This window comes from Petaurus breviceps, unplaced genomic scaffold (assembly GCF_028583685.1).
Source record: "Petaurus breviceps papuanus isolate PSGF00001 unplaced genomic scaffold, PetGlider_PUasm1.0 76, whole genome shotgun sequence".
NCBI classification, from domain to species: Eukaryota; Metazoa; Chordata; class Mammalia; order Diprotodontia; family Petauridae; genus Petaurus; species Petaurus breviceps.
The window spans coordinates 56,229,120-56,250,901 of record NW_027186473.1 but is presented as its reverse complement, the minus strand read 5'-3'; the positions used below and the strand labels follow the sequence as shown (position 1 = coordinate 56,250,901).

Sequence of the window (21,782 nt, the reverse complement as noted above, 5' to 3'; positions counted from 1 at the left end):
CCCAAATGGGGATGGATTGTCTCAGAAGAGAGGGGTCTTCTCTGCTCATAATTCTTCAAATAATGGCTCAATGAACTTGCCAGAGACTTTGTAGGAGAGACTCTGGTAGAGGCTGGTCTAGTTGGTTTCTTCTTCCAATGATATTCTATGAGTCTAAGTCATTTACAGAATTTTGACTTGAGAACTCAGAATGTAAATGTCAAGGAATCATAAATCTGGTGTGTTAATGGAAAAAATACCAGACTGAGAAGTGGAAATTTGAAATATAGTCCCTGATCTGTCAGTTACTAGTTAAGTAACTTTGGGTAAGATACTTCTGGCCTTCAGCTTCATCATCTGAAAAAAGGTTATTCTATCAGGTCAATGTCACAAAGAGATGAAAGAAAGAGGAAAAGGACCAGTATAAATTCTTGTAATGGCAATCAGCTGAAAACTAAAGGGGTACCCATCAAATGGAGAATGACTGAAAAAGTATGGTATGTGAATGCAATAGAATATAAGAAACTAGGAAAGAGATTGTTTCAGGGAAACCTGGGAAGACTTGTATGAACTGATACAGAAAGAAATGAGCAGATTCAAGGAACAATTTATATGCCATAATAATAATAATATCATAAAAATAAATACTTTGGAAAGATTTGAAAACTCTGATCAGGCCAGTGATTAACCATAATTTCAGAGCACCAACAATGAAACATGCTATTCTTGATAGAAAGTACTATATTGGGGTGGCCAGGTAGCACAGTGAGTAAGAGCACCAGCTCCAGTGTCGGGATGACCTGGGGATCGAATCCGGGCTCAGACACTTAGCACCCATCCAGAAACACCTAGCCGTGTAACCTTGAGCAAGTTACTTAACCCCAATTGCTAAGGGGTGGCCAGGTGGCTCAGTGAGTAAGAGCACCAGCTCCAATGTCAGGATGACCTGGGGATCAAATCCGGGCTCAGATACTCAGCACCACACCCAGAAATAACTGGTCATGTAACCTTGAGCAAGTTACTTGACCCCAATTGCTTTAAAAAAAAAAAAGTACTATATTTATAGAATGAAACATACATTTTTGGACATGATCAATAAGGTTTAAGAACATTAATTTGTCACAAGAGGGTTTTTTTTCTTTTTCTCCCCCAGTGTTGGGGTGAGGAGATAAGGAAGGAAAAAATAAATGTTTGATCATTAAAAAAATTTTAATTAAATTTTTAAAAGGAAGTGGTTGGGGTGGCTGGTGGCATAGTGAGTAGAGCACTGGCCCTGGAGTCAGGAGGACTTGAGTTCAAATCTGATCTCAGACAGGTGACACACTTACTAGCTGTGTGACCTTGGGGCATGTCACTTAACTCCAATTGCCCTACCCTCCCCCCTCCAAAAAAAGGGAAGTGGTTAAACCAAGTCACTTCTAATCATATAATCACATAATTTTTCAGTTGAAAAGGGCACTAAGAGGTTACTTAGTCCAACTCATACAAAAAAGAATCCCTACTAAGCACAAATATGAGAAGTTTGTCACAAGACCTTCAAAGAAAGGGAATGCACCATCTCCCAGGGCAATCCATCAATCAATTCACAAGCACTTGGTAAGTAATGTGGAAAGGATTACAGAGACTCCTTCCTCCAACTTTAAAAAAACAAACAAACCAGCCAATAGTCCCTTCTCCCAAGGCAGCCCTTTCCTGCTTAAGACAACTGATGATTAGACATTTTTTCTACCATCAAGCCAATATTTACCTTTACCTATATCTTCTAAGCACTATTCTGGATATGCCCTAAGGGGCCAAAAACATAAAATCCAGTCACTTTTAAGCATTTGAGGATAGCCATGACATTTCCCTCCTGCTCCCCCAACTCTTTCCTTCTTCAGATTGAACATCCCCAGTTTGTTCAACATATTCCCCATGTGGTATGGACTCAACCATTATGGTTAACCTTCTGTTACCAATTTTCTTCCCAAAATGAGGGGCCCAGAGCTGAACCCAACCCTCCAGAAGTGGTCTAAGATGGAAGAGTATGTAATTCCCTCCTTATTCCAAGAACCTAATGCCTCTCTTAACCTAGTTTTCCAGAGGTAAGATTCTATGAATTGGTGTCATTTCCTTGATTTCTCAACATCCAGGCAGACCCCTTAAATCATGTTAAAAAGCCTTGGCAAGAAAAATTATTTCTGTATGTATATTTATCTCTCTACCAAATCATAAACTCCTTAATAAATTTATTAAATCAGTTACTACATGTTAAGAACTATGCTAAGCATTAGGATACAATTTTAAAAAATGAAATAGTCTTGGTCCTTGAAGAACATAGATTCTATAAGAGAGAGGCAATGTTTACAGAAGACTGATTGCCAGAGAAGGATGTTTGGTTTGGGAAATAAAAAGTGAGTAGAATCCAAGGAGTAAGGATTCACACATCCTTTCTAAGAGGTAGAAAAGAAAGCAGGGGCGGCTAGGTTGCATAGTGAATAGAGCACCAGCTCTGGAGTCAGGAAGACCTGATTTCAAATCTGACCTCAGACACTTAACACTTACTAGCCATGTGACCTTGGGCAAATCACTTAACCCCAACTGCCCTGCCTTCCTCCCTCCAAAAAGCAAAAAAGAAAAGAAAAGAGAGCAGGGGACCATACATATGTAGGCAAGGATGAGATGTGAAATGCTAAGTCTGGTCTGTGAACAGCTAGATGTAATTGGCTGTGTGGGTTTACACTCACTCCCCTGATCAGGACAGTCTGGCCCCACGGCAGGACCAAAGGTGTATAGAATATATATAAGTCATAATCCACTTCCAAACACCAACAGCAGCTAGTATGATATCTCGAACATAATAAGGATTCAATAAATGTTTGTTGAATACATAAATCTCACACATAGTAAGAGTTTAATAAATGTTTGTTGAATACATGAATGAACTTCAAACAGAAAGATAAATGCACTTGAAAACGTCCAAAAGGGCCCACTAGAATTTCAAAATTTGGAGTTCCCAAATTCTGACAGGCAGAACTGTATCATCAAAGAAATACAAGTGTGACCAAGTTTCCCAAGCATTTATAAAGTAGTTTTGTATGTGCTTTTAATATAATTGTTTACAGCACTTAAATTATTTGAGATGGCTTGGTGAATTTCATCAATAATTATAGCTGAAAATCAGTTAGGAAGCATCAGGGGAAATCATCAGGAACCATAAGAGTCCAAAGTCATAGATGGTAAAGAAGAGAGACCATCCATAGGAAGGGGGGGTGATCAAGTGGGACAAATGCTATAGAGGTCAAGAAGGAAGAAGCCTGAGTCAAGGCCATTGAACTGGGGCAATAAGGAGGACATTAGCGACCCCAGAAGAAAGCAGTTTAAGTAGAGTGGCTGGGACAAAAGCGAGATTCCAAGGGGTTGCTTCTCCATGTCTCTCTGCTTATGGAATATTCTTTACCTCTAACACTCTTCATTTCCACCCAAATCATCACACATGTCCTTTCCTTTAGAAAATTAAAACTTCGTGACCCCCCGACCTGATCCTCTGAACCCACAAAGAATTTTATTTTTATCTCACAACACTTTTCAAAATCTGTCTTGGATTAGAGTGATTTATATGCTTATTTATATGCATGTAGGCTTACTAGACTGTAAATAAACACCTTGAGTACAGGTACTCTATCACCTGAATTTGTACTTGGCAAGGTCAAATGGCTCACCATCAGAAGTGAATGATTTTATCAGTGAAAATGACACCAAAGAAGAGGCATTAATACCTGCTTTGCTGTTTTATCCTAAGGACCATGGGATCTTCCAATCTGGCTTGCAGCTGAAAATTTACATATGCTACCTAGCTAGAGGGGACTGAGCAGTGGATACAGTGGTAGGACTAGAATCAGAAAAACCTGAATTCAAATACAGTCTCAGATACTCATTAGCTGTGTGACCCTGAGAAAGTCACTTAATCTGTTTGCCTCAGTTTCCTCAAATGTAAATTTAATAATCCTTACCTCCCAGGCTTGTTGTGAGGATAAAATGAGAAAATATTTTTAAAGGCCTTAACAGTAACTGGTGTAGAGTAGGTGCTTAATAAAGGCTTATTTCATTCATTCTTCACCTGTCTTCAGCATTGGGGTATGAGCTCCTTGAGAACAAAGGACTATTTTAATTTTCCATTAAGTACAGTAAGGTAGGGGGGCAGCTAGGAGACGCAGTGAATAGAGTGTCAGACCTGGAGTGAGGAAGACTCATCGTCCAGATGCTTACTAGCTGTGTGACCCTGGGCAAGTCACTTAACCCTGTCTACCACAGCTTTCTGATCTGGAGAATGAGCTGGAGAAGGAAATGGCAAACCATTCCAGTATCTCTGCCAAGAAAGCTCCAAATGGGGTCACGGAGAGTCAGATACGACTGAAATGACTGAACAACAACACAGCAAAGTAAGATATGACAGGTAAAAGGAAAGATCCAGAAAAAGTACTCCAGAAAAATCTGAAAAGTGAGAAAACATGTACAGTGACAATTCACATTTATTTAGTGCCTTAAGGGTCACAAAGCACTTTACATACATTATTTCATTTGGTTCTCACAACAAGCCCCTGAAGTGGGTGCTGTAATTACTCTCATTTTTCAGATAAGATCACTGAGGTTCAAGAGGCTTAAGTTGCATACTCAGTTACATAGTTAATAAGTATCAAGAAAGATTCAAACCCATATATTCCTAATTCTGATAATGTAGGTTATACAAGCACTAATACTAATATTCATCTTATAGAGGAAGTGAACAAAGATCTCAAAACCAGACCCCAAACTCAGGTTCTTTTGATTACAAAGTCTAGTGCTATTTCCACACCACTTGCTTCTTTCTCTCTGATATGAAACAATATTCATACTTACCCCTACAAAAGCAAGAGGAAGTGTGGTGTAGTAGACACAGTGATAGCTTTGGAGTCAAAAGATCAAGGTTCAACCCTCAGAAAGATCAAGGGTTCAACTCTCAGGAAGATCTAGTTTCAACCCTATAAGTAAGGTGGATTTTAGTGTATATAAGGTGGATTTTTTTGTAATTCTATTGTATAGTTTAGTTCCAGGATTCATAGGCATAACAATCTCTTGTTCCCAGGTATTAGATATAAGTTCTCCTGATAATGGGTTAAAACATCTCCACCATGCTTGCATAGTGTTATATAATGATAAATAATATAAACATTTGTGCTTAAAACTGTAAATATCCACTGTGACTACACAGTAAGATATAATGGTGAGATAATATAAACTTGTGAGGCTATTGCTGGCAAGATGCCTTCTTTGTTGCTCTATAAAGCAAGTGGGCATTGGTCAGTACATGGAGAACCCTTAGGGTTGAATGCACAAGCTGGAATGCTGTGCATGCCTTGATTGGCCTCCATCAAGGCTTGGGGGGAATCTGTTTGTCTCAACTAGCCCCCACTGAGGCTTGAGGAGATTTAAGGGAGTGCATGAGCTATTCCTGTCTTAACTCACCCCACTGAAATGTCAGCGTAGTTGCCCCCTGCTTCAGGCCGGCCCCTTTGAGAAGGGTGATTAGGGAATGCTGTAGGAGTTGGGCTCCCATTATCAGCAACCCTTTTGAGAAGACTAGACTAGAATAAAGTAAGTTTATTAACCCCTCTGAAGCTCTCTTCCTGTCATTCCTGTCTGATCAGATCAAGAGTGAACCTGTGCTAGCAGTCCTCCTGTGTTCTAGTGTTATCTGTCTTGCAAACCCTCAGAAAGATCAAGGTTCAATCCTTAGGAAGATCTAGGATCAACCCTGCCTAGGATAACTACTGTGTGACCTTGGGCAAAAAACTTAACATCTCTGCACTCCAGGCAACTCTCTTAAGTTTCAGAGAAGGTGGCCACCTGCATTTGTAGGGAGTGATTTCTCATCTGGGAATTCTCAATGCCAATGAAATTCTAAGTCCACTTCCAAACCCTGTGAAACAGCATTTATAAAACTTGCCTGCTCCTAATTACAGATAAACTTTTTATAATTATATTATTCTCAAAATTAGTTTTCAATCAATTATACTAGTCACATTATTTAAATTAAGAAATTCACCTCAAACCATTTTAAGAATCTTTAAATAATTGATGTTTGAATTCTGAAACATTTTCTTAGTCTTTCCAAGAGAGAAGTATGGTATAGCCTTGGGTATTCTATACTTTCTCTCTCCCATATAGCTAGCTTACCAAATACTCCATTTTCTGTGCACCTGACACCTTTCCAGTAAATCTCCATGTAGAACTCCTGTTTCCATGCAACATGAGCTGGAGAGATCTGCTGTTGCTAGTTTACCCATCTAATTATCATATACTGTGTAAATACATTTTGTATCTATGTAAATAAACTGGAGAAAGGTCAATATCTGAATTGTGCTTAGTTGTGGCCAATAAAAGAAGGTGCAGCAATAAAGAGGGTGTGCTTAATTTGAAGTGAAAGGACCAGGGTTCAAAACTTGGATTTGTTACCTATTGAACCTGTGTTCCTTCAGCAAATAATGTAGCTGCTCCAGACCTCAGTTTCCTCATTTGTAAAATGAGGAGGTTGATTAAATGATCTAAGAGGTCTCTTCCAGCTCTAAGCCTATGATCCTATGCCCTGCCCAGGGTCACATTGCTAGTGAGTATCTGCAGCAACATTCAAACCCAGGTCCTCCTGATTCCAAGCCCAGTACTCTATCCACTCTACCACATGATCTCCTCATTATATAGTAATATGACATAAAATTTTATTGCATTACAATAACCAGATATCATAAACCAACCAGCAATCATCTACAAAATTTCTACTGTGTGCCAAACACTCTGGTAGGTGCTAGTGATACAAATACCCCTCAAAATAAAACAATCTCTACTCTCAATGAATTTCTCTGTCACCATCTTGATTGTCTTCCTAGGAAAATTAAACTGTTTGGCACCATGATGATGATGATGTCACTAATCCAATGGCTGAGGAGGAGTGACCATTTCTCCTAGAGGGATGGGACAATGTACAGCAAGATCCAAGTTCCTGAACATGAGCTTTGCCTGGCTCTCCAGAACCACCATGCCCCTGCTCTTCTCCTCTGAGCCTCGTGTCCATAAAGCATTTAAGTAAGAAGATAAAATAGAATGCAAAAACAGCATGAGGCTTCCAATTAGTTGTAATGCTTCAAAGTAGAAGAGCAAGCAAAGATCTAAGGAAAGCTCAGAGATTACTTCCATGATGTCCAGTTTCCATTTACTTATAGGTTTTCCACAGTTAATCAAAGAGCCCTCTATTAAATTCTAATTTTAATCCATAACTTTGTGTTGAAATTTGGGGTGCAAAAACTAGCTTAGATATAAGATTGTGTTTGTGTATGTGTGTGTGCACGTGTGCACATTCATGTGCATGAGAGAGAGCAAGCACATATGCAAGGGGAGGGTGAGAGGGAGAAGGGGAAGAAGAAGAGAGAAGGAGGGGGAGGGGAAGGAAGAGGGAGAGATAGATGATCCATGGATAGATGGAGGAAGCTCTTCATGACCAGTGTGCTATAGGGAGAGTCATCATGACCTGATGCAAAGATCACTAGACTGAGACTCAGGAGACCTGGATTACAGCTCAAAATCTGCCACTAACTGTGCAATGTGTGTGTAACCTTGGCAAAGCCACAAGGTCAAAGTCTCAGAGAGTCATAGAATCACAGAATTTAGATCCATAAGGGACATTAGAAATCCTCTTGTCCCACCACCCCCTCACTTTTACAAATAAAGTAACTGAGGCTGACAGATATTAAATGACTTGCCCAGACTAATTTTTCTAGATCTACATTTCTTCATCTGTAAAATGTGAAGTTGAATTGACTAATCTCTAAAATCCCATCCAGTTAGATGATTGTTTATATTCATGTCTCCAATAAAGAACATAGAATAAGTGATTATAACATCATGGAAAGAGTCCTGTACTTTGCATAAAAGCTCTGGAGTTCAAGGAAGAAAAGAAACATTTATTTTTATTAAGAATTTATTTAATATTTATTTTAATGTTTGTTAAATATGTTTTAATATTTAAATTTATTTGTTAGATAAATTTAATAAGCATTTATTAAGAACCTACTATGTGTCAGGCACTGTGCTAAGCTCTTTACAATTACTATTTCATTTGATTCTAACAACAACCCCTGGGAGGTTATTCTTAATTTGTAATTGAGGAAAGAGAGGAAGGAACTTACCCAGGGTCACTTAGGTAATGTGTCTGAAGCCAAATTTGAACTTGGGTCTTCCTGACTTCAGGTCCAGTTCTTCACACACTGTGTCCTACCCATCTGCCCCAGGTTCCAAGCCTGGTTCTTCACCTGCTCTTAATTGTATGACTTTGGGCAAGTCAGCTAACCCCTCTGAGCCACCATTTCTTCATCTGCAAAATGGCAGTGTTAAACCAGATCATATGTAAGGTCCCTTCAAGTTCTAAATCTATGGATTATAGCCTGATGAGCTCTGGTGATCTTTAATGGGTCACCCCAACTTCAAACATTTGTTTCCCTTCTGTTCAGAGCAGGACAAAACCAGTGAGGGAAACTGTGACATTTTGAGAAATGTCCTGATGTATCTCACAGCCAAGAATATCAATGACCAGACACTTTTCAGTGGGCAATGATAAAGAGTTCTGCAGTCCTGGCATGACTGTCCGCATATCAAGGGCTGGTTGGGTCACAGATAGAAGCTAAAGATGATTTCAGAGTCGTCAACAATGGAACTCTTCCAGACAGTTCTCATAAACAATGGCTTTTGACTCCTCAAACCAAAGTACAAACACATTTTTAGATTCTTACTCTTCTCTCTCAAAAATCTGGACAAGGTACATTGTGACAAGGCACAAAAGCAGGAAACAGCAGTAATGCAATGGAGGAAATGATTCTATTGTGTGAAGATGCCTGCAATCTATAATTTCAGCAGCCTAGAGAACCACTGTAGGAACACAGACCGTGACCTAACAAGCGCTTCAGAGAAGAGATGCGGGAGGCACTTGGAGGTGAGATCACAGGCAGTACCCGAAGTGAGGCCTGAAGCTACAGGCTCGGCAAAGCATCCTGGCTGCCTCCACTAACATTCTCAACTTGCTTCAATTCAACAAGCCTTTAGTAAATGTTCGTCTGCAGGTGCCCGGCACCAGCTGCATTACTAAGTCCCTGCTCCTGCGAGACCTTGTGAGGGACTGGGGGTGATGAGAGAAACATGCAGATACAAATTCAGTTTTCAGAGCCTCCCTCACAGACACTTTGAAGGTTGTTACTGTATCTTCAGGAGAGAAGGAGTGCGCTGTTGGTGAGTAACAAACTGCCACACAGAAGGAGTCTGAGAGAGACTGAGGGAGTTAACTGTCATGGCTGAGGAGTCAGCCCGAGGACCAAGAGAAAGCTAGAGGAAATTTTTCCCTGATGAGACTTGGAGATAATACAATTTACTGGTATCACTGAGAGAGTTTGAGAGAAATAAGTTTAACTCTTTCAGTGGAAAAGCCATCCTGTGGTTCAGATATCCTGAGGAGAACTGCTAAGACACTTTGCCTGCCATCCTGAGAAAACTGAAGGGCTGGGATATGGTTTAAGTGGATGCTAATAAATAATGAGTAGCTGTGACTTTTCTCATACCTGAAACAGTACATATCATTACAAATATGTTATATATGTATGTATACACAGATAATTGGATTAAATATACCACATACTTAAAATGTTCTATATATATATATGAAATATATAAAACGTATATACAATGTATATATGTGCCATATATTTATTTATATATGAAAATAGATCAATGAAAGTATAAAAATATAACTATATCTTTTTACATTATCTGTTTTTGTTAATAATTATACAATTAGTAAGAATGTTTATCCAAGCCAATAATATTAGGGTTTATTACCCAAAGACAGTATGCAGAGAAAGAAGTTTATCCCAGAGTGGAAGCTTGGAGATAATTAATTTGTGAGATTTTGCATTGTTATTAATTTATAAGGAAACATCAGAAAATATCCCTTTGTTGATTTTGAACCTGATACGTAAGACTAAAGTAATGGTGAAGGCTTAGGACGCTTACTATATTAGTTCCCAAGAGCTTAGAGAGATGCAAGCTCACACACTGTTTCTCACACATACACAAGAATTTCTAAAGCTCAGTTAGCAAAAGCCCTACTATGCATGGAAGCAAAGGTAAGGGGGAGTCTCATACTTGTTACACTCCTGCCATGGCATGATCAGTAAATGAAAAATATAAATACAAAGGAATTTCATGGAAGGGGGGCAGTAGGAATAGAGTGATCAGAAAAGGTACTGGTGCCGACCTCTGAAGGAGGCCATGAATTCTGAGAGGCAGAGGTGAGGGAGCACATTCCAGGGAGAGTGTTCATGGAAAACCATCTGCGTAGAACATCAAAGAGGCCAAATGACAGGCAGTACTCCTTATGTTCATATGATACTGTAAGCTAAAAGAGGAGAAATTTAGGAAAACTATGAATAATGTCACTTGATCACAGTACATTTAAAGAACTTGCCAATAAGAAAAGAAATACCCAAATTAATACCTAATACCAAATACTAATTCTTAGAGTGATGTATTTAGCCATTTTAAAGTATATTAAGGAACAACAAGGGCAGTTGGTGGCACAGTGGAGAGAGCACTGGGTTTGTAATCAGGGAAGATCATATTGAGTTCAAATCCAAACTTAGACACTTACTAGCTGTGTAAGCCTGGGCAAGTCAGTAACCCTGTGTTACCTCAGTTTTCTCATCTGGAAAATGAGCTGAAGAAAGAAATGTCAAACCACTCTAGTATCTTTGCAAAAAAAGAAAAACAAAGCCAAAAACCAACAAAAACCCTAACCAAATGGGAAGAGTAGGACACTACTAAAACAACTAAACAAGAACAAAGGGACAATAAGCACATTACGGTTTCTAGAAGATCTCCCAAGGAAGCCAGCTGGGGAGCACCCAGCTCAGTGGGCAGTGATCCACACTGGACTTCCAGAAGCTTACAGGGCAGGGGAAGGAGGGGGATGAGAAGGATAGAAGATGAGAAATTTCAATTTATGCACTAACTGCAAAATATTAAGGACATTGCTATCTTTTAGCTTCCAATTAATAAAGCCAGTGTTCCTAAACTTGAGTGTTTGGTACATCTTACAGACCCCTCTGGGTCTGTTTAATAACTAGCTCTCACTGAATACAGAAATTATTAATTTGTCTGTCTGAGAATTGATCTGTTTAAATATGACTTTTCAATCTGAGTCTTAGCAGTGCTGCTTCCACTTCCCAGTACATTGCTTCAGGCCCATGACAGGACTGGGCCTTTTAATTACCACGTTCCACTGTGATTACTGGTCAGCTCCAGTGATCATTACATCTGCCTGTCTGCATAAGCAGTACCTTGTAGGAATCCATCTGTTGAGTTCAACATGAATGAGGAGACTGAATGAATGATCATTTGAACCATGCCACACCCATTCCAGCCAAGCCTGGCTTCCTAATTAAATTTCTGCTTCTTTGCCTATAGGTCACTGGCAGTAGTCACAGGGAAACAGAGGAAGCAAGCTATAGAGAGCACTAGGTCATTCATGTGCTCGTTAACATCACACCTAGTGCAGGTATGCGAGTCACAGAAGAGGCGCCAAGGCAAAGAGCCAGCCAGAGCATACTCTCCAAGAGGACGCACACCAACACCAACAGTCTAGACAAGGTAAGACTAACTTCTCTGGGCCGTGTGAGAGGAAGCAAGAGGATGTGGCTCGAGGGCTGATCGTGGCGTCAAAACGACCTGCGTTGGAGCCTTACCTTTGACCCGCACACACAAGATCCTGGCAAGTTGTCACACCCCTCAGTCCCACTCCCTCACCCCTGAGACAATTTTCTAAGACAGGAAGGCAGGCGATAGGCAACAAGCATTTATGAAATGCCCACAACATGCAGGTACCGTGGCACGCTAAGAGCTGGGTATAAATATAAGCAAATTTCAAAAAGAGACAGTCCCTGTCTTCAAAAAGCTGTAAATCACAGAAGAGTCGCACATTTGCAACACCAGATGTTAGTTCCACACTAGGAAATTTCTATACCAGTGGTATTACATTCAAACAAAAATGGGGGCCATATATAAGGAACCCTGCTGACTGCATATGGACCTAGAAATCTTATAGCAACATTATATGTCTCCTATTATATTTTTACTTATTGTGTTAAATACTTCCCAATTACATCTTAACCTGGTTCTGCATTCCTGCCATGTCTGCAATCACAAATCCTGGCTAAAAGAAAAAAAAACCATACGTAACTTACTAAAGGACCAATCAGGCAGGGAGATATAGGTTCAGGGTCTGCAGAATGAAAGGAAGAATGAAATTTGAAGTGTCCTTGGGCCTGCTGCAAAAGTAGACAGAAATAAACTGGGCAAGATCCCAAAAGGATAAAATTCCTCAAGAAGGAGTAAGAGAGCAGACAAGGTAAGGAGTGAGTAGCAACAGACAGGCTGATGTGGATGAAAGAACACTGGATTTGGTGCCAGACACATGCAAGAATGGCCAAGCTGGGAGGGATAGCTAACCCTAGGATTACAGTCAGGACTCATTCAGCTGTGAAAGTGATCTTCCTAAAGTCAAGATCTGACCAGGGCACCCTCCTACTCAATAAACTCCAGTGGTTCCCTATCACTTCCAGAACCAAATGCAAAATCCTCTGGCATTTAAAGTGTTTCATAACCTCCCCACCCCTCTTTTCCGCAATTCACTTACAAACGACACCCCTATCATGTACAGATCTAGTGACATTTGCTTTCCTTTCAGTTTCTTGATTGAGATACACTATCACCAAAAACCATGCATTTTTATGGGCTAACCCCCTTGCCTGGAATTCTCTCCCTCTATCTCTGCCCCTCTGCTTCCTTCAACTGCCAGGAAAAAATCTCACCTTCTATAGGAAGCTTCCCCTGATAGCCCTTCATCCTAGCGCATTGATTAATTCCCGTTAATCCTGTTTATAGCTTATTTGTAAACAACTGTTTGCCATGTAGACTATAAGCAACCTGAGAGCAGGAGCTGTCTTTTGCCTTTTCGCATATCCCCAACACTTAGAACGATTTCTAGCATACAGTAGATGCTTAATAAATATTTATTGTCTGACCAATTAAAAAAACTTTTGACAAAGTTGAACAGCCAAATCTAATAAGATGAAATTTAACAGAGACAAATATAAAGTTTTACACTTGGGTTCAAAAAATCAACATCACTAATACAAGATAGTGAAAGTGTAGACAGATAGTACTTTGTACGAAAAAAAAATCTGGGTGAATTAGACAAACTGAAGTTTTGATCTATGTCAATAATACAAAACAGCTTAGCCAAGAAAGCTAATGTGATATAAAGCTGTGTTAATATCTTCACATGTATAATAAATATATTGCTTGCCTTCTCAAGGAGTGTAGGAGGAGAGGGAAAGAGGAAGAGAATTCAGAACTCAAACATTTTTTTCAAATGAATGTTAAAAGGCTAATATGGAAATATATTTTGCATGTCTGTACATGTATAAACTATATCTAACTGTTCGCCATTTCAGGAAGGGTAAAGGGGAAAGAGAGAGAATTTGGAACTCAAAATTTTAAAAAACAAAAGTTAAAAATTGTTTTTACATGGAATTTGAAAAAAATTTCATGAGCATTAAACATTTTAATGTAATTGGGAAATAGAATAAATAAAAACTTAGCAAAGAAGGTGGGGTGGGGGAAGCTACATTAAGAGGGGCATACTAAAAAAAAAAAGAGGGGCATACTATCCAGGAATAGAGAGGGGAGATTCTCTCTATATTCTCTCATGGTCAGACTATATCTCAAATATTGTATTCAGTTCTGGGTTGGAGAAAATCCTAAAGCTGGAGAAGAGAAGTGGGAGAATATCCTAAAGAGGGAAACCAGGAAGGTTAAAGGCCTCAATATCACAGCAAAAGAGTAGTTTAAGGAAACAACAAAGTTTCCTTAAATCTCATAAAAGAAGACACAGGCAAAACATGGGAGCTGTCTCCAAGTATTTGAAGGGCTATGATAGGGTAGAGGAAAGTGAATTGTTTCGCTCGACCCCAAAGGACATAAGTAGGAGCAATGGATAGATGTCCCAGAGGAAAAGTGATATTTGGTATCTTCTGTAAGAAGTTTCTAACAACTGTTGCTGCTCAGTCATTCTTTAATTGTGTCTCATTCTTTATGACTCCATTTGGGGTTTTCTTGGCAAAGATACTGGAATGGTTTGCTATTTCCTTCTCCCACTCATTTTACAGATGAGGAAACTGAGATAAACAGAGTTAAGTGACTTCCCCAGGGTCACCCAGTTAGTAAGTGTCTGGGGCTGGATTAGAATTCAGGAAGATGAGTCCTCCTGACTCTAGCCCCAGTGCACTATTCACTAAACCACCTAGCTGCCTCTCCTAACAATTAAAGTCATTCAAAAGTGAAATTGTCAAATTATAGAAATAGTGGGCTCTCCCTCCTAGGTCTTTAATCAAAGGCTGGATGACCCCTTGTCAGGAAGATGGTAAAAGGGATTCTGTTTGGAGCATGGGCTTCACTAGAAGACTACCAAGGACCCTTCAAATCAGACTCTGTAATTGGGACTAGAACAGTAGAAAAAGGTAGTGAGGACCCTTCTCTGTGGAGCTGCTCAGTCAAAAGCTGGACTGGCCATTTGTCAGATGGGATGTAGAGAGAATCCCTGTTCAGAGATGGATACGATCAGATGACCTACCTGTGCAGTCCTTCCAACCCTGAGATGTTGTGTCTCTGTGATGCTTGGCTAAGTTACTGAAATTTTGCTGAGCTTCCTCCCTAACTTAGAAAATGAGAGTGCAGGAGCAGCTATGTGGTGCAGTGAATAGAGCACCAGCCCTGGAGTCAGAAGGACCTGAGTTCAAATTCAGCCTCAGACATGTAACACTTACTAGCCATGTAATCTTGGGCAAGTCACTTAACCCCAATTACCCTGGCCTCCCCCCTCCAAAAAGAAAAAAAAAAGAACTTAGCACAGTACAGACACATAGCAGGCTCTACATATATTCTGCTATTAAGGTTCTTTTCAATACTAAGTCCTATCGTCCTATGAAAGGCTTTGTAAAAGCGTTAACAGGGAACAATCCAAGAGTCTCAGAGAAAAATACTGACCACAATCCACTCATCATAGAAAGCAACAATTAAATACATTTTTTAATCCATGTGCAACACTGACATTTATAAATAGGCCTACAGAATACAGGGATTCAAAACAAGCCTCTCATTGCACTCAAGAGTGGATCCTACCCCACTAGAGTCTGGGTAGTTTTATGTAAAAGAGAATCTCAGAAGAGAAACTACCCAGATGATGAAAGGTAAGCCAACAAAGACTGAGGGGGAAAGTGGAAAGAGTGGAGATTAATCGGCCTCCAAATATTGAGACTGAAGAAGGACTTCCTGCCAGTCTTCACAGGATTGTTTAGAGGAAAGCTTTATAAAGCCCTAAATAAATGGGAGCTCTCCTATTGCTGTTAAGTAGATGGAAGGGCTTTTACCGAATGGCTGATGACCAGATGGTCTCTCTCCACTGAGGCTCCAACAGCCACAAATGTTCTTAAATTGCAGAAATGAGGAGGTCGGGCAGAATTTATCAAAGAACTTTAAAAAAAAATCCTGACAGTGAAGATTGTTACATCTGGAAATGAGATAATAAAGAAGTCTGGGGGATCATTTAAGATTTTTTAGAGATAAGATGCTTCTTCAACTTAGAGGCAAGTAGGAGACATAGGGTGTAGAATAAGGAACTCAGAATCAGGAAGACCTGAGTTCAAATTCTGCCTCAGACACTTACTAAATGTGTGACCCCCAGGCAAACTGATTAGCCTCTCTCAGACTCAGTTTCCTCATCTGTAATATGGAGATAATAGCACCTATCTCATAAGGTTGTTGTGAGGATCTAACAAGATAACATATATAAAGCATTTTACAAACCTTAAATCACTACATAATTGATAACTATTAGTATCTTATGAAGATTGTTCATAGAATTACAGAGTCCCTTTAATGGATTCATTTTACAGTGGAAGAAACTCATGCATTTTTTTGTTGCTGAGTCATTTTAGTCCCATCTAAATCTTTGTGACCCCATTTGGAGTTTTCTTGGCAAAGATACTGGAGTAGTTTGCCATTTTTTCCTCCAGCTCATTTTACAGATGAGGAAACTGAGGAAAATTGGGTTAAGTGATTTGCCCAGGGTCACACAACTACTAAGTGTCTGATGTTGGATCTGAACTCACAAAGATGAGTCTTTCTGATTCCAAGACCAGTGGAACCCAGCATTATTTCCTGCCTAAAAGTAAAAATAAATTACTCTAAATACAAATGAATGGAATTCAACAATCATTTCTGAAGCATCTAGTACATGGCAGACACTCTGATAGGTGCTGGGGATAGAAAGACAAAAATGAAACACAGCCAGGTTCCAATTAGGGAGAATAATGAATTCTATCAGGTGGTTGCATGTTTTCAAATTCATGCTCTTTGGAGTTATAATTATATAAAATATAGTCACTGGTTCCAGACCCATCGAAATATGTGGAACAAATTCAAATAACGTATTTACTTTTTAGGTTTCATGATGACCACTAAATGGGGACCTAGCTATAGTATCTGACTTCAAGGAGCTTACATCTTATTGGGGATATACAACTTGAACTTAGATGAGTAAATACAATATAATTTCAGGAGGGAAAGAGTACTGATTTCTAGAAAGATTGGTAAGGGCTTCCTGTAAAAGCTTAGCTTTAAAGGAAGCTAAGGTTTCCAAAAATCAGAGGTAAGGATGGAAAGAATACCTTCCAGACATGTCCAAAGACACAGAGGAAAAACGATCTTTCTAGAATGCATCTGGTATTGCTGCTTTTCAGTCATTCAATCACATGATGGACCAGAGCATACCAGACCCTTCCATCCTCCACTATCTCCCAAAGTCTGTCCAAGTTCATGTTTATTGTTTCCCTGACACCATCTATCCATCTCATCCTCTTCCGTCCCCTTTTCTGTTCACCTTCAATCTTTCCCAACATCAGGATCTTTTCTAATGAGAACAATCTTCTCATTATGTGGTCAAAGGAATTTAGTCTTATTGGTCTCTAAAATTTAAGTTTAGTTCATGTATAACAAGACTTACTCATGTATTTATACACAGACATATGATCGTCTGTCTCATGCTCCTATTCAAACCTTCTTGATATGAGAGATTCTGTCCTAATCCCACTGTATCTAAATAAGTAGCTACACACACTTGAAGCAAGTCATTTAAGTTTTTTCAAAAATCAGTATCCTCATCTGCAAAATGAGAGGGGTAGACCACATCACTGCTGAGGTCCATCTTAGCTCTAAGGAGGAAAGCTCCTACCATACAGCATATGTTTACTAATTTACCAATTATATTTACAAATTGACTAATTATATTTGTATAATTTATTATTTATATAATATATAATATAGTTATATTTGCTAATTATAATGCTGATAACGATCACTACCACAGTGAGTGCCCTATCTCTGAATCCTCAGGCCTCAGTCGCACAGACCATAGAACCCTAATAATTCCACAGCTGCCAAACTGCCACAGTTGGGGCAGATCTTGGAAAGCCTCTATCTGGTTGGGCTTCCAGCTATCTCACAGAGGTCAGTGGGGAAAAAAAAAAAAACAGGCTGTGATATGTCGCTGGGGAAAGTAGGACAAAACTCCATAGCCTTTCAGAATTCTCCAGCCAGAAAAGTCATTACCTTGTGCACTGAAGAGAGGGGTTGCCAGGATGAGGTCAAGACAGCTCCTTTACCATAGAGTTTCTCATTCCCTTTTCTGTTTAAGTAGAGCCCTAGGGAGCCTCAGACAGGAGAGTATATAACCGAAGAATTAAAATGAGTTTGAGATCATAAATTGTGTTCCATTTGAACTGAGAAACTATGGATTACAGCCAAAGCACAGGAGGTAGGTGAAAAACCAGGTGATAGAACCAACTTGAAAAGCTATACCTTCTCTTCTGTAGGGGAAAGGCCTATTAATAACAGCACCTCCAGTAGTCTCTAGAGCTGGCAAAAAGAGTGTAACCACTAGTGTCCATAAGGGATTAGGTAACCCTGAAAAATAACTGACCTTGATGACCAGGTAGTACAGAGAAGAGCGTCTGGGGAGAAGCACAAAAAAAAGAACCTGTCAGGGAACAGGTCTACAAGATAACAGACACCAGTAGAAGACACTGATGATCTTGCAGCATCAACAGCATGGCTTGTCCCTTTGGGCACATATCCTGGCCAAACATGCTTCCTATGTGGGGATATCCAAAACATAATGGCTTTAAGTCCACCCTTCCCATTGAGTATATGTGTTTTCATGGGCAATGAGCTCATGCTTTATGGAGGGAATATTGTGTTATTATTTAATAAACATTTCTAATTAAATAAAATGCCTTAGTTAAGAATGACATGTTATACTAATGCATTGTTGGCGGTGTTGTGAACTGTTCCAACCATTCTAGAGAGCAATTCGGAACTATGCCTAGAGGGTTAGGAAACTGTGAATACCCTTTGATCTAAGAATACCACTACTAGGTCTATATCCCAAAGAAATCATAAAAAAAGGAAAAGGACCTATTCATAAAAAAATATTTATAGCAGCTCTCTTTTTAGTGGTAGAGGATTAGAAATTGAGGGGATGCCCATCAGTTGGGGAATGGTTGAACAAGTTGTGGTATGAGAATGCAATGGAATACCACTATTCCATAAGAAATGGTGAGCAGGCAGATTTCAGAAAAACCTGGAAAGACTTATATGAACTGATGCCAAGTGAAGTGAGCAGAATCAGGAGAACACTGTACATAGCAACAGTAACATTGTGTAATGATCAACTTTGTTAGACAATGCAATGATCTAAGATGATTCCAAAAGACTCAAGATGGAAAGTGCTATCCACATCCAGAAAAAGAACTATGGAGTATGAATATAAATCGCGCGTTTAGGGTTTCTCTTTTTTCTTTCTCGTGGTTTTCCTCTTCTGCTCTGATTCTTCTTTTACAACATGACTAGTGTTTAGTATGATTGTACATGTATAGTCTGTATCAAATTGCATGCCCTACTGGGGAGGTGAGAAAGGAGGGAGAGAGGGAAATTTAGAACTCAAAATCTTATAAAAGTAAATGCTGAAAACTAGAAATACATAAATGATTTTTTAAAAAAGAATAGCCTGTTATTTGAGCTTACTGGTAAAGCTAAAGCACACTGATGAGGATTTGTAGGCTTTGTTTTGAAAGGATTCTGAGCAACAAAGTCCCTAGAACCTGAGCTATCTAAAAGGGGGCACAGAGTAGGGGGAAGGGCAGGTTACATCACCATATCCACTGACTGCCATAAAGCAAATGTATCCCTTCCAGGAGCAATGTTGGCTCTTAATTTCCCCAAACGTTCTCCTTTTCATCACTCAGAAAAATAAACAAATAAACAGAACGTCCACCCATCTCCCTAAATCAATAAGCCAAGAACTGCTGTGCTTGCATTGAAGCAGATCATAAATATGTATGTCCCTGTTTAGAAGACAAACATTAAAACAAGCAGCCCCAAAATGGTTTAGGTCAGCCCAGATCATACACATTTAAAGAAATGGCCAAAATGATTTCAGTCATGTATCTATTTCAAGCACAGTCTTAGCCCTGAGGTGATGTAAGAAATAAATTATTCTGGTGGATTTGGGGTGTTTCTCTCTGATGTATTTATCTGAAATTATTTATTTAGTGAAACATAAACAAGTTCTCTTGGCAAAGCAACACAGAGGGTGGGGCAGGCAGGGGGGGGGACTCCATTTAAGGTCACAGCTGTTACTGTTATGGATTGTGAAATGATTACAAAAGAAGGGAGAGAATGATAATTTTCCCATTTCTCTCCTATTTCATTACTGTTTGATTTCTCCTTTTCCATTATCTACTGGCACCCTTGTTGCTCTGTATTATCCCCTTATAGATCCCCAAACAAAAAAGTAAAAACCATAAGAACAAATGCCTGGTTCTTGGTAGTATCCATTTAGTGGTAACCAAAGCAATCTTCTTTATAGATGTGACAATTCCGGAATGTTGGACCTGGAAAATGACTTACAGATTATCTGGAATCCAATATTTTCATATTAAAGATGAGGAAACTAAAATCCAGTGGGGATAGGTGAGCTATCAGAGGTTACAAAGCTAGTTAGTGGCAAAGCTGGTACTAAATGCTCACTTCCAGTACCAGTCCCCTCCAGCAAATCCTCAAAGCCACTGCTAAAGTTGTGTTTTCTGCCTACCACAACGGCCAAACCACTACTGTCTTGTGCAGGATATTATAATTATTTTCCAAGACATGAAAAGTATAAGACCAGACAGAATGTTTATCATCTCTTTCCAAGCCTGCATCAAGAGGGCCTTTCTCTATTTCAATACTCTCTTCTCTTGCCCCCCAGCTCCACTCAGTTAATTTATTTGCTACCCTATTCTATCTCCTCACTTTAGCCCTAAGACTTTTTAAACTATCAAAATATTTACTAATCATCTACAACTTTAGGGCAGTGGAAAGGATATAGAATTTAGAGTCATGGGATCTGAGTTTAGTTCCAAACTTTCCATTAAACTTTTAAACTAACTTTCCACCTACATGATGTTGGGTCAGTCACCCTGACCTTCTCCAGGCCTCAGTTTCCTCATCTGTAAAAGAAGACTTGGTTTATGTGGTACATGTTATTCCGCCTTTAGAAGGCAAACTCTCTGAAGGAATAGACAGTTTCATTTTTTTTTGTTGCCTTTGTGTCTCCAGCATTTACTCAGTCAGTCAAAGAAATGTTTATTAAATGCTTACTATGTGTCAGGCACTGAGGATGCAAAGAAAGACAGAACCCTGCCCTCAGGAAGATCACAATCTAATAAGGGAAGATATCACATTAAAGAAGCCAAAAAGGCAAGGTATGGGACATGATGAAGCCCTGAAGAGTGAAGCCGAGAAATAGAGAGATGACTCCCCTGAACACCTTCCTTAAACATAGCATCTGTGAGGAGTTCTCCATACTCTGGACCAAGGGAGAGGCCACAGGGGCAGGGGTTTCTGAGGGGGGTTTAAGTTTTAGGGTTGATGTGCTCTTGCAAGATAATGAGATTGAAAGTCTAATGAAGTCCAGGCATCTGTCCTGTCACCACTTGGGAAGAATGTTTATTGGCACCCCGTAGGTGCTTAATAAATATTTGTTCACTGATTACTTGATTGACTGAAATGTCTAATATGATCTTCCCAGCGATATAGATTTTAATGTGTTCTATGGCACAGCATAAGTCTAACACCTGTAAAGATTTCTGTTGCATTTGAAACCAGTCAAATAAAATACAGAAATGGCAAGATGAAAGAGAATTTAAAGCTATCACAAGGGCTTCCATCTTCTTTGTACAAATCAATTTCAATTTATACCAATTACCGATCAGATGCAATTTATACTAATTACCGATCAGATGCAATTTATACTAATTACCAATCATTACTACAATTTATTACTAAATACCAATAACAATAACTGACCTTATGGAGAGCAGGAGCCAACACTGGCACTAAGAACCCATTGTAAATGTAGTTGACAAGCTGGTTACGAATCAGGGGATGGGCGACCTAGGAAAGAAAGATCTCATCACCACTCATTGTCAGGCTTCGGGCTTTGGATTTATCTTGGGGGTTTGGTTTTATCTTGAGGGGTTTGGTTTTATCTGGGGGCGTTTGGTTTTATCTCGGGGCGTTTGGTTTTATCT

General features: G+C 39.4%; 1 protein-coding gene across 16 annotated transcripts in view; it reads right to left on the bottom strand.

Moving 5' to 3' along the window:
* Positions 1 to 21,782, bottom strand: part of FHIP1A (FHF complex subunit HOOK interacting protein 1A) — a 438,671-nt gene that overhangs the window by 107,387 nt on the left and 309,502 nt on the right. For all 16 annotated transcript variants that reach the window (XM_069105531.1, XM_069105522.1, XM_069105520.1 and 13 more), the window contains one exon: positions 21,559 to 21,645. In XM_069105531.1, coding sequence (XP_068961632.1) covers positions 21,559 to 21,645 — 87 coding nt within the window. The remainder of the gene's footprint in view (positions 1 to 21,558; positions 21,646 to 21,782) is intronic.